The 16753-nt window shown below is 37.7% G+C and overlaps 2 protein-coding genes across 2 annotated transcripts in view; both read left to right on the forward strand.

The window, feature by feature from the left end:
* Positions 1-2215: 2215 nt before the first annotated feature.
* Positions 2216-6530, forward strand: LOC140935010 (phospholipase A2 A2-actitoxin-Cgg2a-like). The gene is made up of 4 exons (XM_073384555.1): positions 2216-2320; positions 2952-3102; positions 3957-4075; positions 4982-6530. Exons 1-4 carry the CDS (start codon positions 2248-2250, stop codon positions 5116-5118), a joined length of 480 nt encoding a protein of 159 aa, XP_073240656.1. The 5' UTR covers positions 2216-2247; the 3' UTR covers positions 5119-6530.
* Positions 6531-9995: 3465 nt separating this feature from the next.
* LOC140934364 (latrophilin-like protein 1) overlaps positions 9996-16753 on the forward strand; it is a 23744-nt gene continuing 16986 nt past the window's right edge. Inside the window, exons 1-6 of the mRNA XM_073384002.1 lie at positions 9996-10183; positions 10317-10356; positions 12896-13072; positions 14018-14324; positions 15019-15191; positions 16534-16622. Coding sequence (XP_073240103.1) covers positions 10148-10183; positions 10317-10356; positions 12896-13072; positions 14018-14324; positions 15019-15191; positions 16534-16622 — 822 coding nt within the window. The 5' untranslated portion in view covers positions 9996-10147. The remainder of the gene's footprint in view (positions 10184-10316; positions 10357-12895; positions 13073-14017; positions 14325-15018; positions 15192-16533; positions 16623-16753) is intronic.

Genomic DNA, 16753 nt, shown 5'->3' on the forward strand with positions numbered 1-16753 from the left:
CTGCTTATAGCTGATAAGAACCGCCGAAGAGTTGAGCTATCGATCAGTGTTTTGCTGCAAACCTTAGGAAAGTTAAAATCGCTTCAAGGTACAGAGCTTTCAGCAGTAATTGTGATTTGTTCATTAGAATCGTTTTGAATTTAACTTTGGATTCAAGAGTTGACAGATCGTAATAAATGAAGTGAAAAGTTATGAAGTGTGAATGTTTATTCAGCTATGATATGTAGGGCTGTAAACTCATATTTATAAAGCTCTCTGAATATATACTTGCTTTCGATGAATTTGACACTTTCTCCAGTAATTTTTATCAGCATCAAGTTATCCTTGCCCGGCAAAAACGATGTAACCTATATATTTATAAATTGATCCAGAGCGTTGTTGTTGGTTAAGATCTAACACGGTTGCGTTTTATCCATGACTAGTACATTTCAGTGTGAGTATTGTCAACGTTTTACAGGCAAAAGATGCAATAAATTGAAACTAAAATGTACTAGTCATGGAGGTATGTAAAGTCCGCATTAATTTGGAAAAATTAGCATAACGTCAAAACAGTGAATGTTGAAACGCGGATTTTTGACATGTTCGTAGGATAGGTTTGTCTTGAAATTTTAAGATGTTGCAGTGAATCAATCCCAATGAACGTTTCATACCTTATTATATACATTATGAAGATTATCTGAAGAGATTTTAAAAAAATTCGTTCGTGTCGTTTCAGAGATATACAAAAAAGCCCTAAAAGTCCAAATTTTGAATGAACTTGCACTTATACAGGTGGTGAGAAAACGGGTTAGTTTTCAAGATCGCAAGAACGAAAATACACCAAAATTTCCTAGGATCCAAATATGATATTAAGCAGCATTCTGACGCTACTTGAGAATAATTTGAGTCATTTATAACGTTTTTATCAAATAATCTATCACGGCTAATGAAAATTTAAGGTTTGAAATATATTTTCGTTTTAGTCGAATTCAAACATACAGAATTTCTTACTTCTTACGGAGGCTGTTTGCTAAACACCAAACTTTAAGTTCCTAGTGTCGGATTTTCAGCAGCTGGTCTAGATCACACAAAATTCGCCTTTTATCAGTTTCAAAGTTTTTTGTTTATTGTTGTCATAGTAATATCGATTTTAAATAAAACTACATTTTCACAAATTTCAATCCATAGCCAATTACTGGTGAAAATTTTATAGCGATCGGACAAGAAAAAACCACTTTAAAGGCGATTGAAAAATAAAAGTATTTGCCCTAGATGGTTATAAAATTTTTAATAATCCACTTAAAAATAATGAATTTTCATCGATAGCAGAGTTGTGAAACACGATAGGGTTTAAAGAAATACCACTTAAGGGGTCGAAAAATGAAATAAGTTAATGAATAGATAGGCTAATGTAGACTATGGATTACATATATCACAAATCATGATAAAGAAAACTATGTATTCATTGAAAATGTTGAACAAATGCGAATATTCCCTGGCAGACGTGGTATGCTTTAAACAATTTAATATTTATCGATAATTAGTATGGTCACAATTATGTTCGTATACGAAAAAAAGCTGTTTAAATAAAGCCTAAAACAATTGCCGTATAACATCTTTTAACAATATTTCACAAAAACTTCCTGAAGATTTGGAATTAAGTGGGGGTAAGCTTAAGTTTAGTCGTTTTGTATCAAGCCATGAAATCTTTCGTGGGAACTCTTGTTATAATAGCTTTGTCTCTCTTTCAATACGGACAGTCTAATGCATCAGAACAAAAGGTATTTTAACTTGTACTGCTATTTTGTGTTTTAAATTAAGGTGTCCACTTTAACCTGTCTTTAAGTAAACCCTCAAAGAGCGCGTTAAGTCCTTCGACACTAAGACGTTTCAAATTGTATTCATGTTGTAATAACATAAAATGTTCAAGGAAATATCGGATGTTGGCTTTGCTTATAAAACGATTGCTCCTTTTTAACCGCTGCCATCCACGTCGTAGTTGCTTACACTCAATACCTTGACAAGAATTATGTCAACTTTAACATAAATCAGTCATAAATGAAGTTGTGTAACTTTTATCGCGATAAATAGATACATTAAAGAGAAAAAGGTTTGTATGACTTCTTTAGTAGTACATGTATGTTTTTACTTTAATGACCTTAATCAAATGCAAAAACGTAAAGTTTCGAGAATAGTAGCTTCATTGGCCGTTAGCAACTGTTATAACAGGTATTATGAGATTTTGTATAAAAAAGAAGTGAAAACGAAATGAAGGGCATTGTAATTTTCTTTTCACTCAAGGAAAAGAATCGTGCCAAAGAAACCATCGTCGATGAAAAAGGTACGATATTGGTGCAAATATAAATCATGTTTTTACATTTATGTTTAAGCCAACAAAACCGTCGCCTCACCAGTAAATCTTATCCGTCGTATTACTTTTGTTTTTAAGTTTATGGTTAGTGAATGTTTACATTGTTTCTTCAAACAACAACTAATTGTAAAATCAGCAATATTTTTATATGTTTTCTCCTCGCTGTTTGCTCCACGCTCACATCGTGCTTTCCTGGCTTGCCTTTGCTTGCCTGAAAAACCACAGGTCACCCAAGTGAAACATCAGCAGTGGGTTTGTTGTGTAACCTTCGAAATGGTAGAGGGAGAGCTAACCTCACTTAAGTTGTGTGATTCGTCTTTCCGAAGTCCCCGAGCAGAATTATGGCCATTTTTAAGTTTTTATCGTAACCGGATTGCTCTCTCTAACAACCCGGTTACCATCCTCCCATAATGATTCATTATTTTAATTGGAAATAGCTTTTATATTGTTCTAATCATTTTTATTTCATTGACAGTGGCATACCTGTGAATTAGCTGGTGAAGTTTTCTTTTTTAACTGACCCATTAGCTAAGAGTATGCGCCACTTAAAGTGAAGCATCTTATCTTCTCTCATCTTTTTGTCATGTTAAATTTCAAACAGACGATTCACTTGAGATGCGAGCAAAGCGAGGTTCTCTTCAGCTTGGTGCTATGATCTGGTGTGAAGTTGGCCGAAACCCGCTCGATTATAACCCGTATGGCTGCTGGTGTGGTGTAGGAGGAAAAGGCCAACCTGTAGACGAGATTGACAGGTATTTGAAAGCAGACTAATCCTATCATTCTATTGAAAGTGGGCTGTGTTGTCCTTTCGCTAAGTGCTGTAATGTGATTGGGTTAGTGTAAGTACAGTGTCCTCCCGAAAACTGCAAAAGCATAGAAACTGTAGCATAGCAAATAGTGTTCACTTGTAAGATATGTAGTCCTAGGAGCAGAAGATTTGTTATTGGAATAAAATTTCGTTTTCTATTGAGCTTACCAGTTATCGAATCGACAACAATTTTCAGTCTGTAATTCCTATCGGCCATAAAAATGACGTCAAAATGTTCAAAATTCAAGTTTCACTGTTCAATATGTTCAAGTTTTGAACATATTGACGTCACTTCTATGGTCGATAAGAGTATAGAGCATGGAAAATTGAGGTCGATTTGTTTTTTACAATAATATTCACCTCCATTTCCGTTGAAGTTCCTCGGACAATCGCACAAAAAATAGAAAAACAAATAGGCCCCTTCCGAGTTCCAAAAACCTTCACTTTCAAAATGAGGCCGAGTGCACAACCTTTCTTGTGAAAATGAGTTTTATTTGCATGAGAATAAAAAAATCATTTTCATATCAAAGGCTGAGCACCTAACCTCGTTTTGATACAGAGGCCTGGGGGAACCCGGAAATGGCCTTTTGCTCCACCACCACGTCATTTCTGTAGTCTGTTAGTGCTCTTTTTGACCACAGCTATCGTCCAATCAGCGCACGAGAAATCGCTCGGTTATTGTAAAACAATTTTCAGGGCGTTAGGATCATAAATGGTTCTCTCAGCAGTCTCAGGAGATGATTTCATTAAAATGGCGCACAGATTTTTAATTCGTCGCTTTTCTATTATTTCCTTTAGCTGTTGCTATGTCCATGATAAATGTTATGACGCTGTGGTTGACAACGGGATATGCGGCTGGTTAAGCGAATATACCGTGTATGCTATACCCTACATAACCCGCGGCTGTAGTGGATGTGGTGAGTATGATATGGTTAAACCATTCAAAAGCAGTCACACGTCTGCGGTATGGCCAGTAACTAAAACTTCTAGAACATTTTTATTTTTACATTTTACATCTCTTATACGTGCGTCGAATGTGGTAAAGACGTGGTCTTATTTTGCAAGTAGTTCAAGCTGCGCACAAACGGCCGAAAATGATAGTCACATTAGACTTAGTTACTAAAGAATAGGATAGGATAGGATAATTTACGGCAAATAATTGTATCAGAAACGCAATCATTCAATAAATGAAGGAAAGCTATTTATATCACCTCAAGCTCGAAACAATCACCATCCAATTCAATTGCGCTATGTTGGCATTTTCGCTCACCAATCTCCATCAGGAAATGTAACTTTATCAAGTGGCACTTGATTTGTATACATAACAGCTGAGACACCCTAAAAGGGAACAATTAACTTATGGTATGGATATACCACTGCAATCCCCTCGGTTATAATCCTCTTTACTCAAGACCCAGTTGTTACCCCTTTGTTAGCTTATTAGCTCATGGATGTGTTCCGAGCCCCATTTGTTACTCTGTTAACTCATGGAAATACAGAGGCCCAGTTGTTACCCTAATACCTCATAGATTTACTGCCAGCGCCGGTTGTTACCCTACTAACTCATGGATGTATTGCAAGCCTCGATAGTTACCCTAATAACGCATGGATATAAAGCAACCCCCGCTTGTTACTCTGTTAACTCATAGATATACTGCCAGCCAGGGCTGTTACTCTTCTAACTTATGGATCCCCGGTTGCTACCATATTAATTCATGGATATATTGCAAGCCCCTGTTGTTACCCTATTAACTTATGCATATATTGCGAGCCCCGGGCGGTTATAGTATCCGGTTATGATAAGAGTTTGTTATCTCTTGCAGCGTCCACTGGATGGCTCTCAAACTCAAAATGTCAAAAGGCACTTTGTGAATGTGACGGTGCTTTTGCTAGATGCGTGAGAGATCACAACTCCAAATTTCAAAATAGCTACAAAGACTATGATAAATCATCTTGTTAGAGTGCTCATCCGAGCAATTAGAAAGCAAAAAAATATCAAAGCAAGAGAGAAAATGTGTCTTTTATTTCAGTATAGTATATGGACTATGGACTAGTATGGACTGATTTTTTTTCAGGAAAGAAAAAGGCAATGTAGTTGAATTTTAGAATTAAAAAAATAAGGTAGCAAAGGGTGTAAACATCTGTTAGTATGTCCGCTAACGGGCTTTGGGAGAACCTTGCTGCTGTTTGTGTCTCTTATTATAAATATGCACGTCAAGTAAAATTTTCTAGAAACCTTAGGGTTTTGAAATTTCCTTTTCTCATTATTTTAGACCCATGCAGACCTTACTCTGTTTTAAAAGCATTGTACAAATTATCTCAAAATCCTCAATTGTTAACCTAACTATGGACTACCTCCTTTTTGCTTGGAAACGTTTTTTAATCGAATAAAAATTTCGGTGAGGACACTGCTTAGATAGCTGAGAAACAAAACGGGCCAGGTCACCCGTCCAAAGGTAAGCGACCGGTCCCGAGCGTAGCGGGTCGATTGCGAGTCAGTCGCCTGTTTATTAAATGATCGGTCTGTCCCATGTAGTTCGAGACATCTAATCTAGTTCCGGAGACTAAGGCCTAGGACAAACGTCGAACTTTTCATGAGACGAATCAAACTCTAATTTGTGTCAGACCTAAATTAAGTTAAAGGGGCTGTGTCACGATTATATCACTGATTAAGGTCAATTTTGTGCTGAAGTTATTACCAAGGGCTTTTACAATGGTCCTGCAGAGTTATGAAGTTATGAATTTCATCATGGAGCACTAACCATAATAATTTTTTGCGTGATTTTTGCAGACATAGCATTAAAACTTGAAAAAGATGGCCCAACTTTTTCAAGTCCATCCTTGCCATCCTTTGCAACAGACAACAGAAAACAGTTTCAATGCCTAATTATAGCCTTGAATAACAAACCTGAACCATTATTCTTGGAATTCAATTAATGCTTAAAAACGTTTGAGCCTGTTAAAAATACAGTAAATAGCGTGTCAGGGCCCCTTTAAGATCGTCTGTTGGGTCAGACGTCGAACTAAGGACGAGTCGAACCAATCAACTGAATCAGATCAAAAAGCAATTTTAGCAGGCCAGTAATAAATTTTCTCCCAAACGAAGCTAAATATACATTATCATACAGATTTTTAATTATTAAACGGTGTGTTTATTTCGTCGCATGTGAAGATTGACGTTTGTTCCAGAGACGATCTTCAGACGTTCTATCCGTCTGTAGCCAAGACGGATTGAACGTGTTGGACGACCCAAACCCATTCAGACAAACTTAACTGAGCCAGAAGTCGAATGTTTCATGAACTCAACTCACTAAGTTTGGTTCGTCTCATAAAAAGCCTTGACGTTTGGCTTAGACCTAATAGTCTTTTTACCTCACAACAGTTCGGGAGTATGCCAGTTTTGGAAGAAGCGAAAACAATGGTCTACGTCACCAACCATCACATGATCACCATGGCGATGGTCATTTTCAAAACATACAAAATGGCGGACAAGAGAGGAGAAGAAAGAGTATTGACCAAAATTCTCGTTTATTCTTGTTTTATCGAGCCTTTTATTGTCTTTTCGTTACTATGAATTGGGAAGTACCTTGAGGACAGGGAGTAACTATTCTTGCGCTATAGTTCTTCGCTTAGTAGGCACTGCGTACACACTTCGTATGTAATCAGTACATCGAAAATAGGTAAGCACGCTAACAAGTTTGTGCCTATTTATTTCATTATTTTTTTATATCATAAGGAAAAAAGAATGCTTTGGAAACAACTAAAAAGTGAGTTGTTCTATAATTCATTTCCGTATGTTTGCTTTCACAGTAAGTGTTAATGTAATTTTTCCCGTTGCTTCTGTTTCTCTCCCGCGAGTGAGCGACTGGCCGGAGAAGACGGCTGTAATTAAGGTTATTGTTTTGGTGCAAGCGAGTCATTTGTGAGTAAAATATCTGTTTTTCGAATATGATGTTCTGTTGGTTTATTTTTTGAAGCGGTTCCGTCCAGGTATACAACAGGTTTACAAGGGATTTCTGAGGGTATTGTGCCCGCGTTTTCTTCTTGAAAACCCCCAAAGTGAAAATCTTACTTATCATCCCTGATCATTTTTTTTTTGTCCCGCTTCAAAAAAACCTATTGCTTTCAATTATTCCACTTTCTGAAGTTCACTTATTATTTGGTCAAGCTAAACAAATGCAAGAGGCTCTTAAGAATTTAATATACATACTGGAAAACTAAGAATTATGCTTGTTACATGCTTTTGGAGCTATTGATTAAAATGGGATACTATAGTCTTGTAGTCCACCGGATTTGACCAGAGGTCAGAGATCAACAAGTTTATGGTTTGTTATAAAATATCCTCTTGTATGGGATTTGATGTTACATCCGAATAATACTAAATTATGTTTTTAACTCTGGGGTTGCCTTTAAACCAAAGGCATTGTAACTTTGAGGAGCACTCTTCTCCAAGTCTTCTCTGTGGGGACCCTCAAACAATTCTATTAGACAAGGTTTGGCCCAAAATAATAATGATTACTGCACTTGGCATGGACACAACATAAGTTTTCCAAAGTTCTTTTTCATAACCGGTTCTTCATGTTTCTATTGAACAGCACTTTCAAGAAAACAAAGCTCACACATCAGAGTAAAGATACAATAAAATTTATTTATTGTTACATTTTGTTTTTTGTAAATAAACATTTTATTTTAGGACCTGACATATTATGTATTTGACATCTGTAAAGTATAAACAATATTTGACGCAAGAGATTGAACATTATGTAGAGAAAATCTTCACAAGCCTCCACTTCCATGACTCCTTCCTCATCTATCTCCTTTTATAAAGCCCCTTGAATAAGGGCCACAGTCTCTTCTATGGTTGCATGGTCATTGAGTGTGCGCTTCCACTCACAAGGTATATAAGCGCCCCCCTCCAACCTGTTTACCTCTTACCCATTTTTGAAAAGGTCAAAGGAGGGGCTTTTGTGGTGGGTAAACCTGTGACCAGACTACAAAGACACAAAAAAACATATTTAATGTTATTGAGGTAGGGTTGAATTTGGACATTAAATTTTTCATTACAGTGGAACATAAGGCGAACCTAAAGCAATATTTTGCCCTCAGAGCACAAATATGTCCTTCTGAAGATATTTAGCATTTTGTCTTTCTCGTTCCCTTTCCCAGCTTTTTGGCACAAGCGCGACAACATGTTTGTAATATCTCCAGATGTTTGTCTACACTTTTGACGGAAATCCTGATCAAAATAAAAGAAATCAATATAAGAACCTACTCACACTGATTTAAAACTCATTCCACACACATGATCTGGATCAATAAAGTGGTTTTTTGATGAGAGTCGCATACATTGCCGGTGAACACGACCAAAAACAGACCTGATCGATTATAACCAAAACTACATAGAGAGACTAAGGCATAACCATCATTCATCAATATCAGTAACCCTTCCTGTCCGTTGGCAATTTTCAATGTGTGGTTGCCATTTTTACTAGGTTGTTGCCATCGATGAAACTTTGCCCGAACACACTTTAAACGTTGTAGTTTTGAGGAAAATTAGTCTTGATTTCGTAAAAATTCGGCAAGATACTGAAAACTAAACATAAAGTCATGTACTTACATTCGAGACCCGTCAAGATGGCGGCGGCGGCGTCGAAGGCCATTTGAAAACTGTCGCTTTTAACTACCGAAATGTGGCAGGAAACTTCCCTTGACATTCAAAAAGCAAGGAGAAGGCTTCTTCATCGGTACTGCTAGCTCGGAAGTCCCGGATATTAAACGACGAGACCTGGAAAAGGCTTTGAAAAAAGCTCCCTTGTTTCTTGCGATTATTTTTTCCTATTTTTGCGTGTTTTTAGCAGAACAATGGAATCATGACGTCATCGCTTCTTCCAAAACTGGCATACTCCCGAACTGCACAAAATTAGTCGAGGGGGACTGTCGTGAAGTGTGCTAAACGCACGCGTGAAGACCGTGAAGGACGCAAATGATCACAGCATGAACGGACGCCAGAAGTCGGAAAATTAATCAACGGATAAGAATATCACTTTCGTTTGTTTTCTACCACGTTTTAACTTCGAAGGCCTATTTTGTTCACCGTTTAGTGGAAACATGGGCGAGAACGCAACTAGTTTTTTTGGTCTTTCTTGTCATGTCTTCCGAATTCTTCATATCACTTTGGTAGTATTTGTCTTTCCTCCCTCCAGCTCCTTTGGTTCCTTAGCTATTTTCGGGTGGGAACATTACATGTAAATGATTAACACTTGAGTTTGAATAAAATCTTTTTGTTGTTGTTGCTGTAGTCTCGTGCAATCCATCCCCCAATCGATCAACATACCTTTTCTCCACACAGTGTTCATACATTCCTCAGGTACTACTTGAGAGAATTTTTCAAATGCCAAGACATTCGGTCATCTTTGATGATCAATTCGTTCATTCTCATGACCTGTATGTTTGATCAGGCAGTTTTATTGTTGGGAGAAATTAGATGCTGGTCGCCATTTGGGCCTATTAAAGAGATAAGGGCCTTTCTTAATCAATCAACTTGCGAATAATGCAAAAGCGAGTTACACAGGCAACATTTTCAACCTGTAGTCTGTCAGGAGTTCCATCTCTTTTTTATTTTGCAATTAGACCTAGTACACTTCGTAAACAAATTTACTTGCAATGGCATTTCGCTTAATTGACCTTGTTTCGTTAGTTAGAAAAAATATTGAATTTCTAGAACTAAAGAAGCGAAACGCAAACACAAAGTTCCTGTCACATAATCTCATTATAATAACAAAGCATTAAACATTGCCCAATCAGCGGGTTAACCTATAGACCTTCTGTACACACTTTCTGAGGTGACAGACAAGTTTGAAATGCTTGCCTTTCTGAGCTGCATTATTATTGTATTATAGTCATTTCGAAAGACGTTCCACTCAAAACTACAAAGAAAAGATCAATGCTCGTACTTTGAGAATAAGTCTAAGTTAAGAGGCTGATTCGTGATGCTCCACATTTTAGTTATTGCGGTTTTAATCCAGGTAAAGCTGTTAAAGGAAATAATGTTTGTCCTAACCTGTTCTCAGCTATAAGATTTCTACATTTACTTGTGCTTTATTTTGCTATTAAGAAATCTATTTTTTGGTAACATTTTTTCGGTTTTCTTTTCTTCAGCGTTTGTTGGCCTCTGGACCTGAAGACTATTACGATAAAGGTAATGATCTAGAAGAATATAGTTGATATGTCATAACTTCCCAAACGCGCACAAGTCTATTATATTTGATATGAACTTTCTGCTACCTATCTATTTGAAATACACGGTCATTAGTTGTAGTTGTCCAAGCTGCAGAAAAAAGGAGCAAGGAATTCTCTGGATGTATTATTTATCCTTTTGATGAATAATTGAAAACGCGAAAGTTTGTTCAACACGAGTCATTTTGACACATACAGTAATTTCGTGACGTTAGGAGATTAAATGAAATGTTAGCTACCTACTAAAGCATAATTTCGTTGACAAGTTTTCCGTGGTAGTGTATATCAAAAATGGTGTTTTTTGCTCTTTGTTAAGAAAAAGCTGACATTTTGTCCTCCTTACCATGGAAAACGTGGTAGTTTAACTGAGGACGGCTTAATTTTTCACCAAATGAGATAGGATAAATCAGCGAGTATAATTTATTCAGAGAAAAAAAATCATTTTCATTATGTGGTTGCCTGATTGACTAGAGTGTGCGGACGATAAATAAGCTCATGAAGAAGTTTACATATTTGATTGAGTTTCTTTTTCTTTCTTTTCATCGGGCAAGTCATTATTTCCGTTCCTTTCTATATAATTTTCACTACGCTCCCTCAACAGCTCCACTTATTACCGCGACTTTTTTTACAAAGAGGCAAACTCTTTGCTTTACCGCTTGGGAAATTTCCCCGGAAATTTCATTATCTCATATTGCTCTTTGCTTGGCCGACTATAAGTACATTCAGCTGTTCACCTGTGTTAACTAAACTTCTAATTCATATGACTTTTTCTGTTTTCCTAGTAGGCGATCTTTCTTACCCTCTGCGGCTAAAAATGATTAGTTATTTAGCAATATATGATTTTCCCTCAAAAATCATAAGTCACAGGAAAGTAGACAAAAGAAAATTCTCCCCAACGAAAGAGCAGATTCTTTTTTTTTTTTTTAATGTATAGCCGTCCTTCTCAGTCATATATATTTTGGTTTTAGGAGCACAGAATAGATAAAAAATTTGAACGCCTCGGTCGGCTTTTTTCATACTCGGGCTTCGGGCCTCGGGTGTGAACGAAATTCTTTTTTTGTCTATTAGCATGGGAACATGCAATCAGTTCCTCCGAAGAGTACATAAATAAAAACATGGAAATGTATATACACTTGACAACGATTGTATTAGTTTTTCAAGGAAAACAAAAGCTCAGGTCCAAAAATTAAAGAACGGAAAAGCAGTCATTGATTAAGAGGTGTTAATGGTTAGAAGAGGGGGCACGCTTCAAATTATTGTTCCTTTTCGGTGCACAGCACATAATTAAAATCACTTTTACGTCAACTGTCTGGTGCTAAAGTTCCTACATAAATATAAACGAAATCTCTAATGGAGTTCTGGGGCTTTTTGGAAATACATTGCCTAATCCTATTTACCCAAAGAGAATAAAATCTTCTTTTGTAAACATAAATTTCCGAATTAATTATGTCGCGTTAATCCGAATATCATCCGTTTCATCCTGTTCAATATTACTGCTACACTGTATATTATATGTCGTTGACACTAGCTGAAGCATACCCTAATTTCTTGTCCACGTTGATGGCCTTTAGGTTCTAAAAAAACATTCGGGAAGAAAGATTCCTTAAGTTATTTTAGGCATTTTCTCGGCGTCCATATTCTTCAGCCATCATTTTGTCATTTTCAATCGTTTTCGCTAAATTTTTCTACCGCGAAATACAGTTACTACAAGTTACTACAGTGTGGAACATCGAACCTTTATGCAACGAAGTGCTTGGTATAAGGAATGATGTTCTTCGCCCCAGAAACAGAAATATATATATAGAAAAGAACCTCGATATAAAGGAACCTCTCTATAGTACAGGTTAAAGCAAACACAGTTTGCCAGTCCTTTGGTCCTTCATTACTGCGAGGTTCCACTGTATTTCTATCGTTTAGAAGCCCAAATCCCTAAACTCTTAAACGGAGCCTTTATTTTGTTCTTGTTCCAGTGCAAGGGACGTTGAGAGTGGAATCCTTGTCAAGGACGATATCTATTAGTGTTGCTGTGTTTAATATTAGAAGCGGGAAGGGGATACCAACAAAACACAAGACACAAGTGGTTGATGGGAAGTCTAGTAATACCTGCTTCCCGTAATAGATTTGACTACACGTGCGCGCTTGTCAAGGAAATTTATTTATGTCTTTACAAGCTTTTACAAGCCTCTACGAGGACTAGAAATATTGTATTAGCTAAATTTTGTGATAGAAAACTTGCCAAAGGCACTTATCTAGGAAATTTTGTTAGTGTAAAAGGGGACATATTGCACGAGCATTAACATTGCATGAAAAATCATGACCTTTTTTTTTTCAGAAGCCCTATTAATGGAACACACATCTCACCCGGCGACTTCAAGTTCTTTGAATTTTTTTTTTCATGAAGGGCAAAATGCACAAACACATTAAGAGCGCTGACTAGGGAACATGCTGAATAGAGATTCATTTGTAGTCAATTTTTATTCATTTTCTCACTCATACTTTAGATTTTTGTATTGGTAAAACTGATGGCTTGCACGGTGACCCAGAGGACTGCAGAGCGTATTATGACTGCGTTAAAAACAGGGCACGCCATCGCACTGGTTTGTCAACGGGAATCATGTTTGATCCACAAACAAAGACTTTCGGACGTTCCGAGGATGTAAACTGCACAGTAAAGAAAGGTAAAGCTCATGTAATGGCCTGGATGGCTTTCATCAAACGGCCATGACGGAATAACGGTATACACTTACGCAGTGAAAGGCCACGGAGCTAAGACCAAATAGCAAACCATTTATTATTATTTTCACTTTTAATAACACTTTCCTATACCTTGTAATCCCTATCAGTGGTCCTGCAGCATCTAACTTCTCGTTGTAATAAACGTTGTAATAAACGATATTTTAGGCCCTGGTACCAGAGGTTTTACTTTATTTTTTCAGACTCTGTGTGAAAGAGACAGAGTCGTCCAAAGCGGCGAAAACGAGTCGCTTCGCCTGGGTCGTTCTCTCACACAGGGAAAAAATTTTCAAGAAAAACCCCTGGGACCAGGGTAATGACATTTATGTTGTGTAAACACCTTACAAAGGTAGTTAAGTAAAGAAAGTGAAGAGAATCAGACTCGAGCAGGGTTTAATTCCTTGACCAACCAGGCCAGCAACTTAGCTTTGAAGCAGGGCTTGAAAAAAAGTCCCGTGCAGTAACCGGGACAAGTAGGTTTTCTTACTTGGCAAGTAACCGTCAAAGCTTACTTCACAATGGAAACGGGTCCATGCAATTCATCCTCCAACAAAATCATTAACTAAGATGGGAAGAGGTCGCCCTTGACAAAAATGAGAGAACTCCTTGCCCATGGGACAAGCTGAAATTCAAGTATTTTTCGCGGTCAGTTTCGAGGTGGCTGACTAAAGGCGCTGGTAATCATATGAGTTTGTACTGAATATTCCCTACGGTAAGAAGGCGACTAGCTCCTATTTTGGTTTATGTTTCTGTTGTTTATGAAGAATACAATATCGCACACTCTGGTCTTTAAATAAATCCTTCGCCAGGCTGAAATTATTTTCAAACAGCCTTTTTTGTGACAACTTCATTTCAGGCTGAAATGTTTTCTCTTTAATTTCTTTTCACAGTTTATCGTGAACTCTGGACTGGTGTACCTGGGGCTGAAGTAGCTGATCTAGAGTCCAGTCCTTCATATCCGTGTGATCCACATAGGGCGGAGTTTATAGACACATTTTGCATTTACAAGTTAGACATTGGGAATAGTTTTGGTCAGCGATTAAGGTCGTTCTTTAGAGCTCCTGAGACAGGGAATTATATTTTCCAGACGTCTTGCGATAACACCTGTCAGCTATGGATGAGTGATAATGAACTTCCCTCCAGAAAGCGGCTCATTGTTGACCAGAAACATTATACGTCAGTAAACAGCTTTGACTTGTAAGTCGCACAATACGAAACTACAGGGGCGGATCTAGGGGGAGGGTGCAGGGGGTGCTCACCCCTCCCCCCTGAGATGACCGGCAGCTTTCTAATACAACTGGTACTTGCAAAACATGCAGATATGTATTCTCAACAGTTCACATTATGTTATTGCCTAGTCAAAAGCCTTCTTCCTCGTATTCGCTGTTAAAATTTGTTTACGTCACAAGTCAGTTACTTCATTCCTTTGTGGTGCACCCCCCCCCCTCTAAGAAAAATCCTGCATCCACCCCTGTACTGGTAGTCATGGTTAATATCTCAGAGAAAGATTTAGCAAGTGCAGGATTCCGGCCATATATTCACACATATCTTCATCTTCTACGGTGATGTACTTACAAAATGAACAGCTCCCAGTTGGCGTAATATCTTATCGCAGATCATAGGTTCAAACTGTATTGATATGTCGCTACGATCCTTCACGTGGTAAAACTAGAATTCGTTCCGTGCCGTTTTTTTCTAATGACAAATATATAACTGCAGAAGTAAAACAAAGTATACTGTTATTTTGGTAGGAATGCCCAGATACAAATTAACCCAGTTAATTTTCTTTTAGACGCCATTGCTAGTGTAGGTTAGTGTAGCATTTTTAGTGTTGGTTAGTGTACTGCCGCGAAGTGACGTTAGGCTAATGCTGTTTATTTTTCGTTTACAGAAGACTTGATCAATCTTCAGAGAAGGTAAATCTCACTAAAGGTAACCTGTACTACATGGAACTTCTACACAAGGAGAATACGCTCATTGATTTCATGTGCGTTGGCGCCATGTTTCCTACTCTATCGAGAGAGCGGCCCATTTCATCGAGGCATCTTGTCATGGAATCAACTGGTACGATAAAAGATTGTATTATAGATGGCTAGTTACGTCTGCCGACTACTGTGGTCTCAGTTTTTTGAAAGGGTATTATGGCGAGACTCAGTTGAGGGACCGAACGAGTATAAAAATAATCTTCGTTAGCCTGCTAATACAGCCGTCTCTCCTAGCTCTTCGCCACTTGGGACTTAAAAAAGAGGAGCAACGAGAGACGGTTGTATTCACAGGCTTCATCCGCTTGCTTGCAATATGCTCGACAATCCTGAATTAAAAGAGTGAAGTATGAGGCTTTTTGACACGAAACTTCAAATGCTGCAACTGAAAATAAGATCAAGTAGGTAATTAATTTTATTAATGAAATTTCTTCAATAAGATAAAACTATAGCAATTCAAAAAAGGCATCTATTAATAAAGCATTGTTTGGAATCTCCCAGTATTTAATCGGGGTAAAATGTACCTGTGGCCACGTGGTGTCAATTCTCTTTGCTTCGTCGGCGGCAAAAACTCGTGCTATGGGCTTTTAACTTTAGAACAAACTTTATTCTATAGATGTAACTGTACGTTAGATAGATGCGGGCGATATATTCCTCATCTGTATTCCCTTGCATTCCAGTGTAAATATGTGGTGTCTGTTTTTCTCCGCATTGTTCTTAAAATGAGTACAGGTCGAAAGAGATACAGAAAAAACAAAACAGCCAAAATAGGAAATGTGCACCTTACGTCACCAGCAATTAAGATCAGTCAAGTTACGTTTACTCGTCACCTGGTTGAAAAACTTGACCGGACACTTCGCCCACCCCTAATATTTTTGCCGACAAGCCAATTTGAATTGAAACTCTTTTCAGTGGTTTTACCATCTGTTCATGCGCAGCACATATTTTTAGCAAATCGAAAATGGCGTCTCCCAGGTTAGTTATCATGCATCCAAGCAGCTACGCCTTTGCCGCACAAAAATATAAATGGTTATTGAGTCACATCACGCTGATCAACTTTTCGACCGTACCGTTTAAAAATTTGACCTCGAGTTCGACGTTAAAATGTTTCAACGTCTTCGCTTCTTAATCTCCCCACGGTTGATGGGGTGAGTTTCTTGAACTCACACGGATTTGAGTTCCTTTTATACTAGTTCCTGACATTATTGTTTGAGTTACCAAGCTTCTTCTTGTTTTATATGTATATTTCTAGAAATTTTAATTAGTTACGTTGCAAAGCGACTGGAATTTCGCGGTGAGATGCAGTCTTGTTCTTAGAGTGTTTGCATAGGTTGCGGATCTCTCTGTCCTTTCAGATAAGTACCACGAATTTGATTCAAACAAATTTAAGTTCGTGAAACTTTTCCCTTCTTATTTCTTAACAGAGCTTGGTCTTATTGGTTGCACTGGAAATGGAAGTTCATTCGACTTTGTCACCTGTACCGCACAGAATTGTAAGAGTCCTCAGCAGAAGGTACTGATAACCCTTAATTAGGAAACCACTACCATGGCAACGGTTATGATATATGCTACTCCCTACTGAAGATTTTTAAAACTTAAGCGTTGCATTTCTCCTGCCAAAACCTGTCTATTATGCAAGGAGAC

The sequence above is a fragment of the Porites lutea genome, chromosome 4 (genome assembly GCF_958299795.1).
Source record: "Porites lutea chromosome 4, jaPorLute2.1, whole genome shotgun sequence".
Classification (NCBI taxonomy): domain Eukaryota; kingdom Metazoa; phylum Cnidaria; class Anthozoa; order Scleractinia; family Poritidae; genus Porites; species Porites lutea.